The sequence below is a fragment of the Cryptomeria japonica genome, chromosome 3 (assembly GCF_030272615.1).
Source record: "Cryptomeria japonica chromosome 3, Sugi_1.0, whole genome shotgun sequence".
In the NCBI taxonomy this organism is placed as follows: Eukaryota; Viridiplantae; Streptophyta; class Pinopsida; order Cupressales; family Cupressaceae; genus Cryptomeria; species Cryptomeria japonica.
The window spans coordinates 160,489,996-160,515,410 of NC_081407.1; the positions used below are offsets into that span (position 1 = coordinate 160,489,996).

The following is a 25,415-nucleotide window of genomic DNA, read 5'->3' on the forward strand; positions in this document are numbered from 1 at the left end:
CTACAGGCTCGAAGTAGAGGAACCAGAGCAACCAACAGAGGTGTACCTACCGGAATACAGAGAATATTGGAAGGGAGACGCCCCAAACCCCGACGATGTAGATAATCCGAAGAGTATCAAGAACGATTGGAACCCTGTGTGGAAGGCGGCAGCCTTGAAAATCTTTATTATTCTTCTCCTTCTTATGTACGGGAAGGAGACCGTGGTTCCTGTAGAATTTATAGTTCCAGATCTTCGGATGGTCATGGAAACTAGACTTTCCACCAAAGGATCCAAATTGAAACCCTACCATGCAAAGCGCACAAGGGACCTGAGAGGCCGGAAGGACACCCGAGAGGCCGGAGGGGGACCCGAGAGGATGGAAGGGGACTCGAGAGGCCGGGTAGGCGACTTGAGAGGCACGAGACCAATGCGGGAGACTCTTGGGCGAGGAAAACCGAGAAGGATGAAGGGTGATCCCAAAGACAGGGGACCCAAGCCGAAGACTCTCTAGACAACTAAATTAGGAAATCGGAAAAAAAAAAAAAAAAAAACCACCGTACGACTGGGAAAAAAAAAAGAAAAGAAAAATAAGTAAAAAAAACGAAGATGCCACGATGGGACCATCGGCGGTCACCGTCAATGGTAACACCGACGATGGGACCACCGTGCGTTGGGGCCACCGTGCGGTGGCAACACTAACGGTGGACCACCATGCGGTGGATACACCGCCCACGCAAAGACTAAGACACGCAGCCACACAACCACGCAGCCATGCAACCACACGCAGCCACACAAACACACGCAGCCACTTCGTCGTCAGTGGTCCGCCGTACGATGGAGGGGTGTTGACTGCACGGGATGGTGGCCGCACGATTAGAGGTGCCCGTGCTGTTGTTGACCGCACGGGAAGGTGGCCGCACGATTGGAGGTGCCAGTGCTGTTGTTGACCGTACGGGGAGGTTGTATGGCAGGGGTGCCATCAGAGACATTACAGTGACAATAAATTTTTATAAAAAAAAACGATGATGACTAGATTTAGAATGCTTCGCTGGAGTTTGAAGCCAGGACACTGGAAATTCAGAGTGGAGAAGAAGGGTTTTTGGCATCGTAAAATATCACAGAAATGTTGCGCTGCCCCTTGACCCCGCTGGGGCGCTGCCCCCAGACCCCCAGTTTATTTTTGAATATACTTTTTCGAGTTGGGCGAAGGGCATCTGAAAAGTCATGGTAAGTGTGGGTTGTTTCGTACTGTGAGAAAGAAGCCTAAAGCTAAGCATTGGTGGGCAGCCATAAGACATAGAGGGAGACGGATTTGGAGGGTGCAAACAAACAGAGTTGCGGGAAGGCATTGCAGATCCGCGCCGTCGTACGACAGCAGGGAGTTATTCAGTTCAGTTATCAGTCTTTGGGGAGTGTGATGGAGGATTTGAGGTGTCTCCTAGCCTTTGTGCCAGAGGGTTGTGGCCACTTCCAGGCATGCATGGTACGCTTTGAGGAACTCGGAGTATGTCTCGGCTGGACGTGAGGTTGCCTTGGTAGATGCATAGAGGGCTAGGGAGGAGCTGACCACCAGGTTGGAGGCAGTAGTCGTGTGAGACTTAGTTCAGCGTACCCAGGAGTTGGATGCCAGGAGAGCAGCACAGGTGGCTATTGAGGACAAATTGGCTAGGGAGACAGTATCATTTGAGTAGCAGTTGTTGGAGGCTGAGACTGAAAAGCGTGTTTTGCAGACAAGTTTGGTTTAGGCACAGGAGGACTGTGATGTCAAAGGAAGCAATAATGGTGAAATCCGCACTTGAGCATCGAATGGTAGCAGAAAAGGGTTTTCAGTCGAGGATGCAGCAAGTGTATAAGATCTGGGCTGACTGGCGTCAGTAGTTCCTGTCGTTCATCTCTATTTTGTATTAAGTCGTTAGGAGTCGACTTCTTTTCTTGGGGGGGATGATGTTGCCAGGAATAATCATTATGTTATGTTGTCATATTATGTTTATGTTGTCGTCGGTAATAATGAGTTAGCCGACGGGTAGGTAGTTGGAGTCGCGACGGTTGTGTCGCACCCCTTCGGGTATTATATATTGCGTACCTTTTCTTCGAAGTGATATCATGTTAGTCGTGTCAGATGTATTGTTATAAGCACTTGATGTACATGGATGGTTGAATTAATACAGAGACTGGTTATGTAATATATTTCCGTTATGTTCTGTGCATTTACTTTTTGCATGTAATCGTCACCCGAGAGGGCAAACAGCATATATATATATATATATATAATTATATTCATAGATTTATCTTCCAATCTTTTTTCTAGTGATAACATTTATTTCTGCTTTAAAACTTATTTTTGAGTTCCTTTTTCCTTGCTGCATCCCCCACTAAATGAGAGTTCATCCCTTTTATATCCCCATTGTTGGTAGGGTCATAACCCTTAGTCTTTGAAGAGATGACTTCTTTCCATCTTTGCCTTTGTATTGTGCCTTTTCATGGTCAACAGAAAATATAAATACTTGCAGCAATTAAACAACTCAAGAAATTGACAATAAACAGAAACCTACAAGGTTGAAATATTCTAGATTTAATTTTTGATTTGACAATACAATATTTTTCAAAAGTATGAACAACCCAGTTCATAAAATAGCATTACAAATGTATTTCAAGCATACCCAAAAAATGCAGCAATAAAATAGACTGAACTGGTATTGAAAACACCTAAGTGGCACTTGTAGTTTGGACACCAATCTTCAATAACTTCTCCAAAGGTCATGAAATGGTAGTGCATACCTTAAATGCCTCCAAACGACAATGGAAACCTCTTCAAACCCCAAGAACCACCTTCCTCTATGCTCACGCCACTCCCTAGGCTATACGGCCAGCAAATAAAGGAAATAAACTTGAAAATTATTCTTTCGCTATGCTCCTTCAAAACTATAAATACAACTCAAATCTTTCACGCTGAAGCCCAACTGTGATCTTTGTGTGAAATTGCAAAGAAATCCTCCAGATTAGATCTTTCACCAATGTAGAAGATGTTCCTTGCAAGGTTTTTCATCCTCACAAAGCCTAAGCTAAACCAAATCCAACTCAAGAAACCATGTAGGGTTTTCTCAAAGAGAAATATTAGAAATAATAAACTCAACATACCAAATGAACTTTTAGTTCCCCTTTTTATAAGCGTTTTAGGGAACTTTCCACAAACTTCCTTTTAAAATCACTTTATTAATTTATTAAGCCTTCTAACTCCAAAAAGTGATTTAATTTACTTTTAAAATATTTCTAGCACTTAAGGCCACTTTTAAGCGTCCCATCATTTAAAACTTTTTATTCTCTTTCCAAAGAACTACAACATTGAAGTGCTCAATAACTAAATTTAACTAAAAAGGCAACCTTAGTGAAAATAATTAAATATGGCTCAATATTGCACCCAATTAGCGACAATGGTCAAATGCATTAGAATTGAAATCTAACTACATAGGAGAGATCTCGATGTTGAAAGATAATAAAATGGACTTGAATGGGTGACTTACTAAAAATAGATGTTTTGTCCAAGAATCTTGGAGCCCAAACCGAAAGTTGGAAATAAATCTGAAAGCGTCATATGACTCCTCTAGACCATTTGAGCTCACTAGTAATATCAAATTACCCCTCTGTACAAGTTGACACAAACCCTGAAAGTCAATGACAATTCCACTACTAGAGAGGTTGAAAATGGGAACATTACAGTATGCCCTTCCCAAAGATTGCTTGTCCTCAAGCAATGCCAACACAATCCTACGAATTTCAAACTAATCCAAACTGAAACCAAGAATGATCCCCAGGTTCCAAGTCAACCTAGAATATCTGTAGCACCATCTGCACAAGGCACTGTCTTGCAAGGTACCAACACGAGACCTCTTGAAAATCTCTTGTAAGTAGAGCAATTAAATATTGCATAGACTCAATCAACTTCTCAAAGAATTGCTCTTCGAGAGAGCCAAATTGATGCACCATAGGAGTAAACTCCATAAAGTTAACACTAGCTCTCTCATCCTTAATAACCACTACACTACAAACCAAAGTAATCCCAAGGTTCCAAGACAACTTGGGAAAGGAACCACCATGCTAACGTTGCGCCACTCTAATCATAACTATCAGAACATCCTGCCCAAACTGCACTCTCCTCTCCTAGAACTCAAAAATGTAACCATCATGGAAACCCAAACTGAAATACCTAAAAGGGTTGAAGTCTAAATCAAGAAATATATCCTGCCAAGGCATCTCAATGAAATCCAACACAGCAATCCAACTACCAAACTTGATCCTGGGCATCGGAAAAGAAAATCTGCTCAACCATAAAGAATAAAACTCATCATATCCCCTCATGACATCCCAAAAATGAAGTAAACCAATCACAGTCACAACTCTGAAATATACCAACCAGGGAATGTCTTTGCTATCGGCAACTATAATCATAGCATCGAAAACTTAAACTCTATCAAAAGAATGGTTCTAAACACAGCAACACACCCAACCCACTGGAATCAATAAGGCATCATCTAAAGATATGCATACCATCTCCATGAAGTATTTGCAAAGACTTTCACTCACCAAAGTGGAAGCAATAAATAAATGAACTGTTTGGAAAAACACTCACAGCTAACTGCCCTAAATCTTCCCAAGGCTCATAAAAAGATGTCACCATAACCAATGTGAAAATATAAAGACAGCAGTAATCAATCTAAAATCCCACTTAAAATATATGGGATATGAAGATGGAAAGTAACTAGAGAGGCATCTCCTATGATCAAATCACCTCTACCAACCAGCCACAACCATAAAGTACTCAACTGTTGGTCTAAAGAAGCCATCAAACTCATCTACGGGCCAAGAACTGAAGTCATGTATAGGCTGATCGGAAAATGGACAGCATTACTAACACTGGGCTACTGCCCACAACTCCAATCCTTGTTATATCTCCTCAAGGTGTCAAGAAAAGTCATAACTACAATTACAAACTCCTCCAATCTTCTTGCTAAATGGAAAGCAATCTTTTTGCAAGAATCGAACAAACTCACCAACATAACACCACATGGATCTAACATGCCTCCACCATACTATTATGATACAACCATCAAGACATGTGAAACCTCTCAATGTTCCAACTCCATGGGTTTCTGAAAGATGAACCAAAGCATGCAAATGTTCACTATCCTGAGCCATCACCAAGAGTAAACTACCAAAGTTTACAACACAAACCTTCATAAGATGAACTCTCTGAGCTTGAAAGGTCTGGACTCTGGAGTAAACAAAAAGCACTGCTGTTCAAAACTGAAACCAGCGAAGTACAATCTGATTTTAGTGCTCTACACAAAGGACAACTTTACCAATGAATTTTCTAAGTATAAGCATGCATGATAAACATTGTGTTGTACCAAATCAACTCAAAAGTGCTTGGAAAACACCTCTGAGCAATCACTTACTGAAAATATTCACTACCTTGACAAAGAATAGTGTGCCAACTCCCCTACATGAGAGCAACCCATGAAATGAAGTGACTGACCTGCAACAAATCAGCAAGTTCACAACTGAAAATTTGGCCCATTATTTGCCAAGGAACACTCCCATGAGTATCCATTTGATCAATGCTCCAATCCTTAGAATCTTTCTTCAATCCGCCTGTAGATGAAGCAATGGAATCACATAGTGCCTAGTAAGAAAAAGAACAGCACCTTTAAGTTTGAAATTTTGATCCTTTCACTCCAAAGGTCATCCCTATGACTCACAATAATCTTTGTCAATTCTTGTTGAGAATCCCCAGCATGGGCACCCAACCAAGAAGAATCTCTTGCATACCTAGAAAGGTGCACACTAAAACTCCAAGTGCCATCCAAATCAACATGCACATCAAAGAAATTTGTGACTACTTTGGTAACGTCATGTAGGCCATCCATGAAGGCCTCAACAACTATGGTGCAAGGAGCAATTTTTTGTCTTCAAAACTAACCCCCAAGAAAGATTAGTATTTGATAAAACATCAATCAATCCAAGGGATGGATTGTCAAATTTGTAGATATCATGTTTAGGTCCTTCTTTCTCCAAAACTACATAAATGTCAAGCTTGAAACCTCCTTTCCTTGTTGCTGTTCTAAAAATTCCAGCAAGCTCAATCACCATGTTTGGAAACCTTTCAAAATCTGAAATGTATAAGTCTTCAAGAATCAATACATCCCATGAAGGAACCACCTCTCCAACTAAATATGAAAGGCATACAATACTACTCATCAACCCAAATAAGTAAGAGTCGTCCGACTCATTAAACAACTCCAAGATTCAAGACCAATCTTCATGCAAGAATGAAGCAACTCAAAACAAATACCAACAAGGAAATAAATCTCAACTGAAATCATTAATTTGCATACCCAAGTTACCTTCCAACTCCTCATGTAGTAAGGAAAGATGAAGCCTCCTAGTGTCATATCACTCCAAATGTATTCTTCGTCTGCCTCCTCTTTTGCATATTTTGTATCTGGTGGTCTCCCAGGAGGTAGCCAATCACCCCATAGAGTGAACATAGATCAACAACGGGCTGAAAACCATACTCCAATGCAAGTCTTGAATCTTCTCCTGGATCCCACACCTTGCTATTTTCACCAAGTGTGGTGCTAAAACCAAGTGATGTTCCATCATCCAACTCAAAAAGTGGATTGTCGTGTCTTCTCAACTCCCATCTCAAACAATGGGTTATCAACAGATACTACAAATTGATTATGCAAAGAAAGTGAACTACTGCTATGATAATTACCAAAATCAGACCATATACCATACCGATTAACAGTAACTCCATAGCTGTGCCAAATCTTCTATGCATAACCATTATCAATTTCAGCAATAAACTGTGGATCCAAACCATCAAAGTCACCAAGCCTCTACTCAAAGTCAGCTCCATGCAAAGATAAAATAGATTTTGTTTCAAGATCATCATCAAAAGGAAATTCATCCTATGTAGTATCCTCGTTATACTTAGGTGCTAACATACCCAGATCCCAAGTATCAAAAAGTTGATCGCTCAGTTCAAAAAGAATGTACTCACCAAGCTCCTCATGAGTGGTAGACTCAGTGAATGAGTCACTTCCCAACTCACTAGTACAAGAATCATTCCTCTCCATAGGCTTATTATGGACATCCAATCTATAACCATCTAGACCATCATCACTGGAAATACCTAAACTTAAACCCAAAGCTCTTGGTTTGTCTTTCTCTTCAAGCACCAACTTATCAACAGTAACTGCATGCACGTCCAAAAAGTCTTCTCGAAACTTTGCCATATGTCCTCATGTATCAAGGCACTATCTCCATATGGATGATCTGCTATGAACCTCTTTTCATTTTCTTGTTTCTCATTATTTCTTACACTAACAGATTCTTTTTCATTTGCTTCTGATTTTTCTTTATCTGGGAAGAGAGACCTTAACCACTCAAGATGCTCACACACTTGCTTATGCAATTGCTCCAAATTCTCGCCATAATTTTGCCAACTCTCACTATAATTTTGATATCTTTGCTTCAATTCAATCAACCCTTCTAGTAATTGCTCGTAAGAAGTTTTCATATTTCTCACTGGACCCTTCAGGATGGTAGGATACACTACTCTGATACCATTGTAATATGCTGCCCTGTTTTGCCTCGAGTTGTTTTCATTTTTTGTTTTTGGTTTGAGTTTTGCAATTGTTTTCAATGATATAAAATGTACAAAAAATATGTATGCTTGCAACAATTAAATTACTCAAGAAATTGACAAAATAGAAACCCACAAGGCTGAAATATTCTAGATTTAAATTTTGATTTGATAATACAATATTTCTTAAAAGTATGAACAACCAAATTCATAAAATAGCATTATAAATGTATTTCAAACATACTCAGGAAATGCAACAATGAAATATACTGAACTGGTATTGAAGTTAGGTAATTGGCAATTGCAGTTTGGATGCCAATCTTCAATAACTTCTCCAAAGGTCATGAAATGGATAGAAATGGTAGTGCGAACCCTAAATGCCTCCATCAACAATGGAAACCTCTTCAAACCCCAAGCACCACCTTCCTCTATGCTCACACCACTCCCTAGGCTATACAGCCAGCAAATAAAGGAAATAAACCTAAAAATGATTCTTTCAATCTGCTCCTTTAAGACTGTAAATACGACTGAAATCTTTCACAATGAAGCCCAACTGTGATCTCTGTGTGAAATCACCAAACAATCCTCCAGATTGGATCTTTCACCAACATAGAATATGTTCCTTGCAACGTTTTTTGTCCTCACAAAGTCTAAACTGAACCAAATCCAACTCAAGAAACCACGCAAGGTTTTCTTAGAGAAAAACATTAGAAATATTAAACTCAACATACTAAATGAACTCTCAATTCCCCTTTTTATAAGCCTTTTAGGGAACTTTCCAAAAACTCCCTTTTAAAATCACTTTATTAATTTATTAAACCTTTCAACTTCACAAAGTGATTTAATTTACTTTCAAAACATTTCTGCACTTAAAGTTACTTTTAAGCATCCCATCATTTAAAACTTTACATTCTCTTTCCAATGAGCTATAACACTAAGGTGCTCAATAAATAAATTTAATTAAAAAGGCAACCTTAGTGAAAATAATTAAACGTAGCTCAATCATACACCCAATTAACAACAATGGTCAAAATGCATCGGAATTGAATCTGACTTCATAGTAGCGATCCCAACGATGAAAGATGATAAATGGACCTAATTGGTGACTTACTAAAAATAGACACACCCTCCAAGAATCTTGGAGCCCAAACCATAAGTCAGAAATAACATCTAAAAGCGTCATATGACTCCTCTAAACCATTTGATTGCACTGGTAACATCAAATTACCCCTATGAACAAGCTAACACAAACCCAGAAAGTCAAGGACAACTGCACTACTAGAAAACCTAAAAATGGGGACATTACATTGTGCCCCTTCATGGTCAACTATTGTGCCCTACCTTGGTCAACTACCTATATATTGTGCCCTACCTTGGTCAACTACCTATATATTGTTCCCTACCTTGGTCGGTTGTCCTATGTATTGTACGTTTTCATGATTCCCAAGCTTAAACGAAATTAGTATTAAGGATTGTCGCCCAATAGCAGAGTTTTATTTTCCCAAAGTTAAATGATCATTGGCATCAGCAGGTGACTGCTATTTATGGTGGGGGCATGACATTCATACAATCAGGTAGTTAGACAGATACTCACTGTGTTAGTGGCCATAAGGCCCTATAATTAGCTATTTTAATTATAAGATTTGTGCTCTTTATTTTGCCATCCTTGAGACTTGAACTACACTGTTCTTTTCAAGTTCTCTAGTATTTAACATTATTAAAAATTAGAAGCTTTCAATTAAAAAAGTAATGATCACAAAGTAACTAGGGCTTGTTCTAGTGAGTACATATATAGCATAAAAAGTCTTCCAACAAGATTAAGGTGAAATACATGTTAGCAAGACTAAAAACTTGGTTTCTCATGGTAAGCATCCCTTACCAACCACTCAACCATAGAAATGTGAATTTTCGGCAATCATACATGTTTTCCTCAAAATCACATTGTTATCTCCTCAAGTGAGGTGTTGCCAAGCACCATTATTTTGTCATCACAACTTAAACTTTGATGATAGATCTCTACAAATTTGTGTGATTTTTGAGTTTGTGGATGGCCAAGTTTGTTTTTCAAGCCCCTTGTATCTTTTGGTGCAATCTTTTTGATGCATTTCATGAAGTTCATGTTCTTACAGCACAAGGCAATTGAAAACTGTTTGATCACTATTTGGATCAACAATTGGCACATCTTTAAAGAATTGTTAGTCTAACAACTTAAGAACATTGCATCATTGGCCAACATTTCCAATTCATAAAGTGGTGGAGCTTATTGGTCATCAATTTATTAAAGGCAAAGTCAAATTATGCAAGCATGGACACAAGTCAAGTCTTCACAACTCCATAGAGTTGTCTATCTAACTATTTTTCTATTGCCCCATTGACTAACACTGTACAAGTTGGAAATCAAGGTGTGTCCTCTCTTTTCTGCCCACATGCCTATTGGTGAAAAGAATATGATGTCAACTTAACCACATTGTGCCTCTACATATCTTTAAAAGGTTATCACTCTGACTTCATTCTATTGTACCATTGACACAGAAAAGGGAAGACGTGGTACTTACAAGGAGCATTTGCACCTTTGATATTCCTCATTGGTTTGCATCCAACAAACTACACTCCATTTGAAGGCATCCCCATTTGTCAAGAATGAACATTGTGTCATTGGCCAATACTTCCACATCAACTTGGTGGGCCCTATACTTTCAAAATGTTGATCTTCATGCTCACAATTACAAGCTTGCAATTAATGATGGATCTCCTTTCATGCATCTGCAATTGTGGGCCATTGTGAGATTGCAAATTTCTAGGTATCTTGCCCTTTTTGGTTCCTATATATATATATATATATATATTCAAGCTCTGGCAGGGTTTCAAAGTTCTCAAGCATGTTTGCATTTTTCTGCAAAATTCTTTCTTTCCTCCACTTTCTACATTCCTACCTCTCCTCTTTATTTGCAAATTTTTGGACCCCACACACATGTTTGCATGTTGTGCAAGAAAAAGGTTTGCAATTCTAGCAATCTTCGTTCCCAATTCTGCTTTTCTGCCCCCCTCTATCTTTTTAAGAATTCCTGACATTTCAAGCATGTTGATACCCCTTGCCAACATACTTTCCAAGCCCACATGTCCACATTTCTATTTTCTTTCCTTAAAAAGATTTGAACTCTGCTGGCAAGTTTGCACTCCTTGTGTCATATTCCCATGTAGACAGCAGGCAATGATTAGAAACATTAAACAATACATGTACATAAATATATATATATATTCAATACATAAATTATTTTTACCACTTAAAATACATTTTATCTTAACTAGTAATGAAAGGATGCGTCCATTGCCAAGCCACCTCCGGAATACACACCACGTTTCAAAGGGAATCGCGTGGTTTCAAAGAGGTATAAAACCGCACCCCAAGGAAACAAGAGAGGGGGTGACAAGGAGAGAAGGACAAGGAGAAGCATCCAACAGGTAACTTCGTTACTCAGTAATAATATTTATTTCAGTTTTCATAATTAATGATGCCTAGACAACCATGAGGATTGCTCGGGGAATGCATCAGTCAGCAGATGATGTAAAAGGGCTTGTCGCTGGTTCTTCCCAGCGATGAAGAACCAGCGCCTAGTAAGCATTCCTTCCCATCACTAGTAGGCTGGTACATCCCCAGGCCAATCCGCTTAAATGTCGAAATGTTGAAGTATGTTTTGTGCCAGTTGTATTAAAACTGTTTTCATTCCTCATATAACAGTAATTAATATAATTTAACTAGTGACCTAGATTAATTGCTAAATCGGTTCCATGCCTAAAAATGTCTTACCAAATGAACTAAGCACATCTATAATGTACAAAAGCTAAGTTGCCGGTTCGGGTTCCGGTTCCGGTTCGGGTTCGAAGAACCCGGTACGCCGGTACGGCAAAATTTTGAAAAGGGGTTTGGGTTCGTTTGGGTTCGTTAGTACAAAAACATGTAAATTTATATATATATATATATATTATATATATATATATCAAAGCCTATAAGCATGAATTAAAATATGCATGTCACATAGCATCATATGAACAACAAAACAAACATAAACTTGTAATCATAGCATCATGATCATACCATAATTGATAATAGCATCATATACATCAAGTTTAATATCAAAATGACAAAATATTCAAGTATCATTGTTTCAACTTTCAAAAATATAAACTTAAAAGTTTAATCATCAAATGGATCATCTAATTCTTCATCCTCCTCCTCCTCCTCCTCCTCATCCTCATTGACATTGACATTACATGAGCCAATGCCACTTGCACTTGCACTATAAGTTGGCTCAATTTCCGAGTCATCAAGTGTCAATGCAAGAAGCTGAGAACCAGGAGCATCCAAATCAGTATGCTCTGGCTCTATATCCCACATCTTTGTTTCCCCTTGTGTGTAGTCATGTTGTTTGTGTGAAAGAAGACGTAGGTTGGAATGCACATATACTAAATTCTCCGCTCTTTTTGATAGCAGCCTATTGCGCTTTACTGAGTGGATGAAAGAGTATGTGCTCCAATTTCTTTCTGAAGCAGATGAACTAGCAACCTATGAAGACAAAGTAAACAATTAAAGTTATACATTAATAAAAATAAAATTACTAGCAACCTATGAAGACAAAGTAAACTATAAATAAACTAAAACTTGTAAATTAAAAATTTTAATTAATTAAACTTACTTGTGATAAAACTTTTATAGCGAGGGGTTGTAGGTGTTGGAAGCATGTGCCATGGAAGTACCACCAGCTATGAGCATCTTTCTTGGATCTATGACGAAGTGCATCAACACTTAGACCATTCCCATTTGCGAATTCTATGAACTCATTTGTAACAACATCTCGCAAATCATCATCGGGATATAGTCTAAGAAATGCTGCCTTATACCCATCAGATACTTCTAGATCTCTCCATGGTGGAATCCTTCCTGGTTTATCAAGAAACTGATTGCTATAGTACTTAGGTGTCAAGGCATAGGCAAGAAGGTGCAAAGGAGTGGTCATCTTATTCCACCTCTCTACAATAATTAATTCCAGTTCTTTGAAGAATTTCTCCTGAGGATCATTCTCTTTTTCATTTATAGTGAACTTTATTTTTTCAAGCATTGAATCAATGCCATCATAAATCTCACCTATGCAAGGCCTATCCATGTCTGTATAGCGAATCATGCTCATGATGGGCTCAGTGATACTTAGGAGATATGTAACAAGATCCCACCATTTCTCATCCAATATTCTATCCCTAATTTTTCCTGCCCTCTCAGTGCTACTTTGCTTCCATACAGTCCAATTGGTGCTGATCACCATATTGCATAGTGCCACTCTAACTTTCACAAGTCGTCTTAAGACGATTGTGTTTGATGCAAAACGGGTCTCAGCAACCTATAACACAAATTAATGCCAAATTATTAAAAAATAAAGCCAAACTTTAAAGAAGAATACACAATATAGCTTACACAATGATATTATTAACATTGAAAATTCAAAAAAATCAGAAAATGTAAAATTAAATTACTATTTCACTTACCTTCAATAGCTCCAAATTCGAATAGGTTCTAAAAATCCCTTGAGACATGTGGTGGTTTGTGATGAACATCTGGATGTCCTCAGCCTCTGCATACACATCTCTGATCCATTTTATTTTTTGCCCAATCCTTTGTAGCATAAGATTGAGCGAATGTACCGCACAAGGTGTCCAAAAGATGTGATCATAGCATTGCTCAACCAACAAACCAGCAGCTCTACAATTTTTTGCATTGTCCGTTATGACTTGGACAACATTGCGGGGTCCCACAGACTCAATGGCAGAGATGAGAATTTCTGCAATAAATTCGCCATCTTTTATTTGGCCCTCACAATCCACAGCTCTCAAAAACATTGCCCCTTTAGGGGACACCGCTATGACATTGATCAAGGGACGGTTTTTAGCATCTTTCCACCCATCTGAAACAATTGTTACACCTGTCTCAACCCACGAATCCCTTATGGGTTTCAATGCATCTTCAACCCTCTTCACCTCTTTCTCCAATAATGTTCCACGTACCTTCTCATAACCGGGGCCCTTATACCCTCTTGGTGCCTCATTAACACTTTTTATCATTTGCTTCCAATATGGGGAGCGAACAACATTGAATGACAAACCATTTGCATAAATGCACCTTACTATATCTTGATCAGCATTGTCTCTACTCTCATTTTGGAATGCGGTTTCTAAAGGCCCTTTTGTTCTTTTACGTGTCAAGGGTGGTTCACTTTGAGGTTCATTTGTGGCAAAGAAGGGGTGGTCTTCTACTACAATACTGGGATTAGAAGGGCCTTGCATTCCCCTTGTTTTCTTTGATGCGGTTTGGTTCAATCTACGGGCTTCCCTCTCTTCTGCTGCCTCATGCTCCCTAATATATTTCATCACTATCTCATCTGGTATAGGTTTACCATTTTTGCCAGGGCATTTTTTGATGCCTCTTCCTTTTATTCCACACAAATGGCCTACCACTCGATAATATGAACTATTACGTTCAATATCACATCCATGGCATTTCCAACGGAATCCCCCACCTCCCGGAAGTTGTTTTATAATGTCCACATATTTCCATAAGGGAGAATTTGGATCATTTCTTTGTTTTGCAATTATTTGTTCATTGCCAATGGAGGAAGATGTAGATGCCATTCTAGTTCCTATGGCAAGAAATAAAATAAACATATTCAAAAACAAAAACTAAATAATGAAAAAAAATTCAAGTTTCATGTTTGACAATTTGTGAAACAAAAATAGTTGGAAAAAAATGTTTAAAAACCTACCTCTTGCTGCCAATGGAAGCTTGAAAATGTATGGAAATGATGCTGCAACACTTGTTGAAGCTTCTAAAATCAGTCTTCAACTCCTCCTCTTTGATCTTGGAAGCCAAATTTTGTTCAACCTCTCTTCAACCTGCTCTCATAAAAAATTTGTTTGCAACACAAATGAGGTGAAATGTGTCAATAAGATGTTTTAGAAGTGTTTTTTAGGTTATAATTTTCGCTTTTTTAAAGGCGGAATTGAAAAAAAAAAAAAATTTGGTTTGTTTTTTAACTTATTGGGCCGCCCAGCCACGCGGGTTCGACTGGGTCCGCCCGGGTTCGACTGGGTTCGACCCCGGGTTCGACTGGGTTCGACCCGGGTCGAACCCACCCTGGGTTTTACGAACCCTGGTCGAACCCGGGTCGAACCGGACCCGTACCACGGACCCGGTCGAACCCGGACCCGTACCAGGGCTTCCCAGGGGCGAACCCTGCAACTTAGTACAAAAGGGTAAAATGAACTTAATCTTCACGCTAGATAGGTAACCTGCAATATCAGGTTTAGAATGTTGCATTAAAATACACTTTAGTGATAGACAAAGAATAAAAATAATTCATTCATTCTCAGACACAACTAATATGTAGAGAAAAGGAATACTAATTAATGATAGTCATGTTTTTGCAACTAGGCACAAATATAATGAATTAGTCCCTACAAATTTATATATAATGGATAAATGTTAACCAAGTAATATAGTCATGAATCTATGTTTTATGTATGCATTTGTTATCTTCCTGATATTTTCTGTTTGTTAGTACATTCAAGATAATGAGTGCAAGCTAGGGGTATGCTGGGCCCATCCTCAGGTGGCCCTATTAGCCCTAAGAGACGGGATGGGTTTGGATGGGTAGCCCAGCCAACCTGGAAAATCCTCAAAATCTAGAATGGGTCGTGTATGTATTTTGTGCTGCAATAATTATGCCACCGATCTAATATTACTGCTGACATAAAATAAAATATCTAAATGTTGCAGGAAACCGTAATTTCCTTTTGTGGCCCTAAATCCAACCTTCGGTGGATAGATCAGGCCCTAATTATCAGAAAGGCAAGGCAGGTACAGCAAAGGTTCATTACAGTGGTATCAGAGCCTCCTTCCTGCCACCCTGTGGAAATAGTTAATGCAACAAAGCCAAAGATCCCGTAGGGCCTTAGAAAGAGAGAGAAAAAAAGGAGCCAACGACATGAGTGAACAAGCTAGTAATGAACTTAGGGCCTTCATGGAGCAAACCGCTCAAGCACTAAGGGAACAAACTAAAAGAACCATGCAGGCCTTCATTGAACAGAATGAGAGGAATAACCAACTAGTCCTTCAGGCCCTCCAAAACATAAGCAACCATAACACCAAAGAAGCCCAATCCAATCATTCTGAAAACCACCACCCCACCCCGTCAAAAGACACCAGCTCAAGGCCCACTCGACCTTCATTCCTACCTGAGGAAGTGCCAATAAGTAATGATAACCATGACATGCCCATGGGAAATGTAGATCAAATCCTTGCAGACTACCGCGGGTTGGATCCCGAACTACGAGATCTTGTAACCTTCAAAGACTATTGTGATGCCAAACTAAAGACACTGGGCCAGAATGAAAGACATCTTCCAGCCCACAAAGAGCTTCAAAACAAGCTCAGTAAGGTGACTATCCCCAACTATGATGGGGAAGGCAAGGTATCAGCTAGGTCATGGGTCCAAAAATTGGATACCTATTTATCCCTCAGCCCCATGACTCAATCCAATGCCATTAAATTTGCTATACTTCATCTATCCGGAGTTGCCCATGAGTGGTGGCACCATGGTCTTATCACTCAAGGACATCAACTTATAAACACATATGAGGAGTTCACCCAAAAGCTCATAAAAAGATTTGACCAAAAGCATCCTGAGTGGTACTTCCGAGAGCTCACCCAACTAAGGCAACAGGGGACTATTGAAAACTATGCCACAGAATTCCAGAAATTAGCAGTGATGGTACCGGGTCTAACACAAGAAAGGCTTACTTACCTATTCATAGAAGGCCTGAGGGGATCAATCAAAAGCACAGTGAGTGCCCATGAACCCCAAACATTAGATGAGGCTATACAGAAAGCTATGAAATTTGAAGAAAGCTCACCCAAGGACAAGACCAAGCCCTTTGGCAACTCCTCCAAACCTCCGCCCAAGGACAATAAACACAATCAAGAAGGGATTGTAAGGTCTTGCACCTATTGCAAGGGAAAGAGAGAAAAGGGACATATGTGTTCAGCCTTGGAGGACCTTAAAAAGAAGGGACTTTGTTTCACATGTCTAAAACCCTATGAAGGAAGGAGCCATAAATGTCAAGGCCGGGCTCACAGAATAGAAGCCTCACCATATGAGGATGAGGAAGAGCCACCTAGCAAAAGGATGAGACTGGGGGAGGAAGATCAGGCCATAGTTGCCACTATCACCCATGCTGCTAAGCACAATCTGTTTAGAATCAAGAGTTTGCTTAAAGGGAAGAAAGTAGTCACACTTGTGGACAACGGAGCCTCCCATAACTTCATTGATGAAAGGGTTGTCAAGCAGCATAAATTACCCACACAAACTTTTAAGGGGTTCGAAGCAGCAACAGCCACAGGGGCAAGGGTCCAATGCACTAAGTTGGTACCTAAGTTGGAGTTCATAATAGGTAGCCATCCGGTAAGGGAAGATCTCTACGTGGTACCATTGGACACAGATATCATATTGGGGACTCCATGGATTTATTCACTGGGATGTTTTATGTTTGATCTCCCAAACCAAATAATCAGATTTCAGAATGAAGGGAAGGAAGTTACTCTCAAGGGCTTACCTGATGGTAGCCCTAAAGTGGTTTCTTGTAAGAAATTGGAGCAAATTTTTAGAAAAGGACGAGGAGAATGGGTGGCCCAATGCATGATACTAGATAAGAGCAATACTCATGAGAAATCCACGCATATGGACATCAAACCCATCATGGAGAAATATAAAGGGGTGTTTGGGGAAATTCCCCAAGGTTTGCCTCCCAAACGGGGGTTTGAACACACTATAGAATTGGAAGAGGGGGCAAAACCAGTCATCACTACCCCTTATCGCCACCCTCACAAATATAAGGAAGAAATTGAGAAAACCGTTAAGGAACTACTTGCTATGGGACACATCCAACCTAGTTCCAACCCTTTCGCATCATCGGTGGTACTTGTTAAAAAGAAAGATGGCACTCTAAGAATGTGTATTGACTACAGAGCACTGAATATGAAAACCATCAAAAACAGATACCTAATCCCAAGGATAGATGAGCTGATTGATGAACTACACAGAGCTAGATATTTCTCCAAGATCGACCTTCGATCAGGATATCATCAAATCAGGATGAGGGAAGAGGACATCCACAAAACAGCTTTTCGGTGTCACTATGGACATTTTGAATTCTTGGTTCTACCTTTCGGTCTAACCAATGCACCAGCAACATTTCAGTCATGTATGAATCATACTTTCCGCAAGCAGCTAAGGCAATTTCTACTAGTTTTTTTTTACGACATTTTGATCTACAGCAAAACTTGGGAGGAGCACCTCAAACACATTGAGGACACATTAAGGATCCTAGAGCAAGAGTCACTTTATGCTAAGGCATCCAAATGTGAGTTTGGAATGGAGGAAATCCTATATGTAGGGCATAAGATTAATGCGGAGGGGGTTAGCGTGGATGAGGAAAAGATAGCCACTATCAGAGAATGGCCTAGACCTAAGTCCCTCACACAATTAAGGGGGTTCTTGGGGTTATGTAGTTACTACAGAAGGTTTGTACGGGGTTTCTCCAAAGTGGCAGCCCCTCTCACCGATCTAACTAAGAAAGGGGCTTTCACTTGGAGCGAAGCAGCCCAAAGAGCTTTTGAAAGTCTAAAGGAAGCTATGAGCTCATGCCTCGTCCTAGCTATCCTTAATTTTTCCCTTCCTTTTGAACTACAATGTGATGCCTCCGGAGAAGGGATTGGAGCTGTCCTCATGCAAAAGAAACACCTCATAGCCGTCGAAAGTCGTAAGCTGACAGAAACAGAAAAGCATTACCCCGTCTATGATAAAGAGATGTTAGCCATCATGCATGCCCTAGCCAAATTCCGCCAATACCTAGTTTGCACCAAATTCCATGTAAAGACAAACCATAACAGCCTAAGATTCTTTTTAAACCAAAGGGATCTAAATGATAGGCAACAAAAATGGGTCAGCAGGATACAAGCTTATGACTTTGATATTGAATACGTTAAAGGAACTACCAATGTGGTAGCAGATGCCTTATCAAGGAAGCAACAAATAAATACCGTAACTTCTATAAATGCTGATTGGAAATATGATCTTTTGGCAGAATACGCCAAGGAAACTTTTGCTAGCGAGATCTTGAGGGACCCATCAAGTCATGCAAAATACAAAGTTGTGGAGGAGCTTATCCTATATAAGGACAGGTTGTACTTGGTGCCCAACTCTAAACTTAAGGAAGTAATAGTTAAAGAGTACCATGATAATCCATTGGCAGGACACCCAGGGTTCTATAAGACATATAAACAAATCAGAGAACGGTATTCTTGGAAAGGACTTAAGAAAGAAGTCCAAAAATACATACAAGAATGTACAGTGCCAGAAGAACAAAGCAGAACTCAACCACCCAGCCGGGTTGCTACAACCATTGCCCATTCCCAACCAGAAGTGGGAAAGCATTTCAATGGATTTTATCACCGGCCTACCCAAGGCCGAAGGAAAAGATTGTATATATGTGGTTGTGGACCGTCTCACCAAATATGCACACTTCTTTGCTATAACAAACAAATTCCAAGCATCTCAAGTAGCAGAAGTGTTTTTTAAGGGAGTTTTCAGACTTCATGGGCTTCCCCAAAATATCATAAGTGACCAAGACAGCCGGTTTATGGGGCAATTTTGGCAAGAAATCTTCAGGATGGCGGGGACTAGTCTCACTCCGAGTACTAGCTATCATCCCCAAACCGATGGACAAACTGAAATCATCAACAAATGGATTGAAGGATATCTAAGAAATTATGTCACTGGGCAGCAAAAAGCTTGGATCAAATGGTTACATTTAGGAGAATACTGTTATAACACTACACATCATATGTCTATCCAAATGAGCCCATTCAAAGCACTTTATGGTTATGAACCCACCTCTTTTGGATCACTAATTACTCCAGAAAGTCAAGTACCACGAGCCAAGGATTTTTTTCAGGAAAGCATGGACATCCTAAGGGCTCTACAAGATCACATACATCAAGCCCAAAATCAGCAAAAGATATATGCTGATCGTAATCGTATTGAAAGATCATTTGAGATAGGGGACCTAGTCTTCCTACGGTTGCAGCCTTACAAGCAGTCTTCGCTGAAATCTAGTGGGGCAGAGAAGCTGAAGCCACGGTTCTACGGACCCTACCCAATATCAAGGAAGGTAGGAGAGGTAGCATATGAACTTGAGCTTCCTCCAGGCAGCCGCATCCACAATGTATTCCATGTGTCTAGATTAAAAAGAGCATTTGGGCAGCAGATATCCCCATGCAAGGAGTTACCTCCAATAGATGACGAGGGAAAATTAACACTCGAGCCAGAAGCCCTTTTAGACATAAGAGAAAGGAGAATAAAGAGTAAAAACATTGTAGAATACTTGATCTTATGGAAAGGGTTGCCGGAGGAGGATGCAACCTGGGAGGGTGAAGAGATCTTCAACCACCCAAATCTCCACATCGCTTGAGGACAAGCAATGTAAGGGGGGAGGACTGTCATATTCCCATGTAGACAACAGGCAATGATTAGAAACATTAAACAATACATGTACATAAATATATATATATTCAATACATAAATTATTTTTACCACTTAAAATACATTTTATCTTAACTAGTAATGAAAGGATGCGTCCATTGCCAAGCCACCTCCGGAATACACACCACGTTTCAAAGGGAATCGCGTGGTTTCAAAGAGGTATAAAACCGCACCCCAAGGAAACACAAGAGAGGGGGTGACAAGGAGAGAAGGACAAGGAGAAGCATCCAACAGGTAACTTCGTTACTCAGTAATAATATTTATTTCAGTTTTCATAATTTATGATGCCTAGACAACCATGAGGATTGCTCGGGGAATGCATCAGTCAGCAGATGATGTAAAAGGGCTTGTCGCTGGTTCTTCCCAACGATGAAGAACCAGCGCCTAGTAAGCATTCCTTCCCATCACTAGTAGGCTAGTACGTCCCCGGGCCAATCCGCTTAAATGTCGAAATGTTGAAGTATGTTTTGTGCCAATTGTATTAAAACTGTTTTCATTCCTCATATAACAGTAATTAATATAATTTAACTAGTGACCCAGATTAATTGCTAAATCGGTTCCATGCTAAAAATGTCTTACCAAATGAACTAAGCACATCTATAATGTACAAAAGGGTAAAATGAACTTAATCTTCACACTAGATAGGTAACCTGCAATATCAGGTTTAGAATGCTGCATTAAAAATACACTTTAGTCATAGACAAAGAATAAAAATAACTCATTCATTCTCAGACACAACTAATATGTAGAGAAAAGGAATAATAATTAATGATAGTCATGTTTTTGCAACTAGGCACAAATATAATGAATTGGTCCCTCCAAATTTATATAAAATGGATAAATGTTAACCAAGTAATATAGTCATGAATCTATGTTTTATGTATGCATTTGTTATCTTCCTAATATTTTCTGTTTGTTAGTACATTCAAGATAATGAGTGCAAGCCAAGGGTATGCTGGGCCCATCCTCAGGTGGCCCTATTAGCCCTAAGAGACAGGATGGGTTTGGATGGGTAGCCCAGCCAACCTAGAAAATCCTCAAAATCTAGAATGGGTCATGTATGTATTTTGTGCTGCAATAATTATGCCACCGATCTAATATTACTGCTGACATAAAATAAAATATCTAAATGTTGCAGGAAACCGTAATTTCCTTTTGTGGCCCTAAATCCAACCTTCGGTGGATAGATCAGGCCCTAATTATCAGAAAGGCAAGGCAGGTACAGCAAAGGTTCATTACACCTTGCATACTTGCTTCCACTCCCCATTCCTCCACATCCTTGCATTCTTCCTTCTATTCTTGTAGAAAAGCAGACCCCACTTGCACATTTGCACCTCATGTTGCCATCCTCCCCTTACCTACATTTTCGATCTTCCTACCTTTTTCCTTCTCTCCTAGATTGCAGAACTTTGAACTTTTCAAGCACATTTGCATATGTGCACCAATGCAAAGAGATCTATTCTTTATTTCCAGCCCACTATTCTTTTTTGCCATTTATAGACTTTTGGGGGTTCTTTATGCCTTTGCATTTCCCACGAAGTGCATCCTGAGCCCCACCTTCAACTACTACATATTTGCAAACTTTCATTCCTACCAGGAGCTTCCCCCATCCTTCCATGCTTCAATTTCCCACATCCCATGGGCCCACCATACATTTGCTTATAGACATTTAGATGTTCCTAAGATACCAGTTCTTGGCAAAATGAGCTAGGTCCAGGTCCTTGTTCTTGCCCGATCCTGGTTCTCCCCGGGTTCTCCCTAGGATCCTCCCAGGTTGCACGAAGGACCCACAGAGAACCTAGCAACCTGGGCAGAACCCAAGAGGAACCCAGGCAGAACCCAAGCAGACCCAGGAGAACCAAGGCCTATGGGTTCCCAAAAACGAGGCCCATGGGTCATAAAAACACAAAAAACAATAAAAAAACACCTTTTTAATATTTTTTTAACATCTAAACCCTAATTTTGTCCCTTATGATGCATGAAATGCATCAAAACATATATATAATTTTGATGTTTCAACATATATATAATATATGTATACATATATATATATAATATATGTATACATACATACATACATACATACATACATATATATATATATATATATGTATGTATGTATGTATACATATATACATACATACATATATATATATATATATATATATATATATATATGTATATGTATGTATGTATATATGTATATATATATATATATATGTATGTATACATACATACATACATACATATATATACGGACATACCCATACCCGTACCCGTACCCAAGAAAAAAAAAATTGTCGAATCCGTACCCAAATCGGTAACTTAGAGATATTCCTTGCAAGTTGCAATGTGCATCCTGAACCCCAATTCCCACCAATATTATGCCTGCAAACTTTTCCACTTCTTATGCACATGTGGAAATCCAACTTGCAGTTCTACCTTGGGGCTCTGCCATTTAAACAATTACCTTTTGCTAGTCCCCTACACATCTGAGTATACCACCAATGAACCAAATTGAATGCAATGGAATTGCACAACCATTCAAATCCCACCAAAGTGCTATCAGACTCCCTTGATGCATGGATCCACATGCAAATCCATATGAAAATTAGGAAAGAAAGAATGGATAAATGAAGACCCTACTTAAAGCCTGAAAATAGGTACATGGCTACTTCTCCAAGTATGGAGAGAGTGTTTTAATTGCTTTTGAATATCCAAAACTAGATCCAAAGAGATTTTCTGGCAAATTGTTGTACATGCAGGTGTCATGCTTTGACCTCCACACAATCCCTATAACCCCCCAGCAAGAAATACTATAAATTAAGTTTGGTTTCTGCACCAATTTTCTGCTCTTGTTGGCTGAATATACTCTGGGGGATAAATCAATGTATGTGCAACATTGTACAGGATTTCTGCAACAATTTTCTGCTCTCGTTGGCTGAATATATTATGGGGGATAAATCAATGTATGTGCAACATTGTACAGGATTGTATCATATGTATGGGCTGGAGGAAGGTGTAATCAGGCTGGGTACCACGTGATCATATGTCTACATGGCAAGCTATAGCATTCCAAGGAAATCTTCAAACATAATTGTTGGCATTCTCTTGTCACATTTCCTGGCCTGATTTAATGAGGAGGTGATTAATGTAACGGCATTGCAACGCATTACAAACTGTTTATAACGGTCTCTTTTTGTTGCATGTAGGGTATCGTTGATTTAAGATGGATTACTATGTATGTATGGAGTGAAACATTTTCCTGTTTTGATGATTGTATTGCACTCCCATGTGGCTATCTTTTTTTCTTGCATATTGTGACTTTATTTCATCATATATTTAGCACCAATCAGATTGGTTTAGGATTCCATCTTCTCATTTATAATATGTTTTTCATTTTTGTAGTTTAGTTTGCTATCCTGCATATGTGCTTAACTTCAGTTTCATAAATTTTGACATATCTCAAGTGAGCTAGTACTCAATCCATACATTTAGAGAGTTAAGCATCTAGGATTCCTACCCACCTCATAGCCCATTGCTTTAGCAATATATATCATTAGTGAATTTGTGTCAAACAAATATCCAGAGCGTTATAATCGTGAGTTCACAAAGAGTAAGCGTGTATGAAATCTAAGACGATTCATCTTTGGTGAGTGAAATTTATTACATCTTTGGATACAGTTACAGGCTTTTTTGCAAAGTAGTTAGTTAGGTCTAGTACACTTGTTTTTTATTGTCATTAGGGCACGATAATCGAAGTTTCAGCTTCTGTTTCTTCATGTCTCGTTAATTCTCCTATGAAAAGGCTTCAAGGATCACCCACCTTGGTTCTAAAAAGCCCGAAAAAGAAGAGCCAGAGTTGGCCCTAATCTTATGCATTGGGCCAAACTTGTCCTCTCCTTGTTGATGTGTCCTCCTCTTACCTGAGATATCTTGTTCCCCTTGTCTCAGTTTGAGTGATGGTGCTATATGGGGAGGACCTGCAGTTTTAATAGCCAACATGGACAACATTTGGTCTTGAAGTTTCAGGCCTTCTGTTTCATTGGAATTTCATTTGTTTTTAATCGTTGAATAGTGTGGCTTGAAATTCGCAATAGTGGGTATGTTTCGGTATTGAGTAGTCTTTACGAATAATGGGCATTCAATCAAATACCATTGTATCAGAGCCTAAACATAAAAATTGCATTGAGTTCTAATGGCAATGGCAGAGAAGTGCCGTGGAGGGAGGGGAAAAAAAGAGTGAGCACACATACCTTACGAGCAAGTTTTCTGTAAGCAGCTTTGACATCTTGATTGCTGGCTGTTTTGGACACATTGAGGATGGAATAGTAATCTTTAACTTTGGCTACTGCCATGAGAACTCTCATTTTATTCTTATTCCGTTTCCCGAAGTAAAAGCGTCTGAAGTTCAAATACCCTTCATTATCTCCAGCAAAGAAGTGAGAGTGATGGCCTAAGGCGTTTCTCTTTACCTTGGTAAACAAGGCATTAGTTTTTGTCCTTAAACTTGAAGCCCGCTGTGAAATAAAACCAGCTTTCATCTTATAATTAAAATTTCTGTCATTGTGCTCCACGTAGTTTTTAACTAGAATGCTCGGCCATAATTGAGCATGCGATAGAATCTGCATGACTGTAAATAAATGGTATATTTACGTTTCATAGCATTGAGATATCAAGGGCACCCAAAAGCAAACAGCCGCTGCTTATCTGCTTTGTACATTCTGTTTCTATTCATTTTTCAAATGTACACGTTTCTTCTTACATTGATTTTCAGTGAGCCCATCGAGCTCTAGAGATTTTAGAGATGCAAAGGGACAGAATTGGAGGTAGCATTTTCTCTTGCTTCCAAAGAACCATGTAGAACTTACGAAAGGATTATAGATTATCTATCTGACTAAGTAATTTTTTCATTAAAAAGAGGAAAAAAATTTATGGGAAAAAGTTTGGTTTTTGTCAAATGTTTGTAATTGATTTAGTACTAGCACCTGGACTAAAAAGGAGGTGCAATGGTTATGTGGATAGTAAAATATACTTTAAACTGTATGTGCTTAATTTGGTGTGAGTGTTGTCGTGTATATTCTATATGTGTGTGAACTTTGGCTTTGATAGCAGTGTATCCATGATTTTCTCCATAGCTT

At 39.3% G+C, this 25,415-nt stretch overlaps 2 protein-coding genes across 5 annotated transcripts in view; both read right to left on the reverse strand.

Annotated features, from left to right (window-relative positions):
• The window catches only part of LOC131031023 (uncharacterized), a 235,747-nt gene extending 210,609 nt beyond the window's left edge, over nt 1-25,138 (reverse strand). For 2 of the 3 annotated variants that reach the window (XM_057962026.2, XM_059218121.1), the window contains exon 1: nt 24,531-25,138. In XM_057962026.2, coding sequence (XP_057818009.2) covers nt 24,531-24,905 — 375 coding nt within the window. In that variant the 5' untranslated portion in view covers nt 24,906-25,138. The remainder of the gene's footprint in view (nt 1-24,530) is intronic. The other variant, XM_057962027.2, reaches the window with a different exon arrangement.
• LOC131874585 (uncharacterized) lies at nt 11,724-14,332 on the reverse strand. 2 transcript variants are annotated; one of them, XR_009371930.1, is made up of 2 exons: nt 12,325-14,330; nt 11,724-12,194 (listed from the first exon to the last, which is right to left on the reverse strand). XR_009371930.1 is itself a non-coding variant. In XM_059218122.1 (2 exons), exons 1-2 carry the CDS (start codon nt 12,946-12,948, stop codon nt 11,826-11,828), a joined length of 993 nt encoding a protein of 330 aa, XP_059074105.1. In that variant the 5' UTR covers nt 12,949-14,332; the 3' UTR covers nt 11,724-11,825. The 2 variants fall into 2 exon arrangements, 1 of the variants encoding a protein (XP_059074105.1); XM_059218122.1 differs by having other exon boundaries at nt 12,325-14,332.
• Nucleotides 25,139-25,415: the final 277 nt, after the last annotated feature.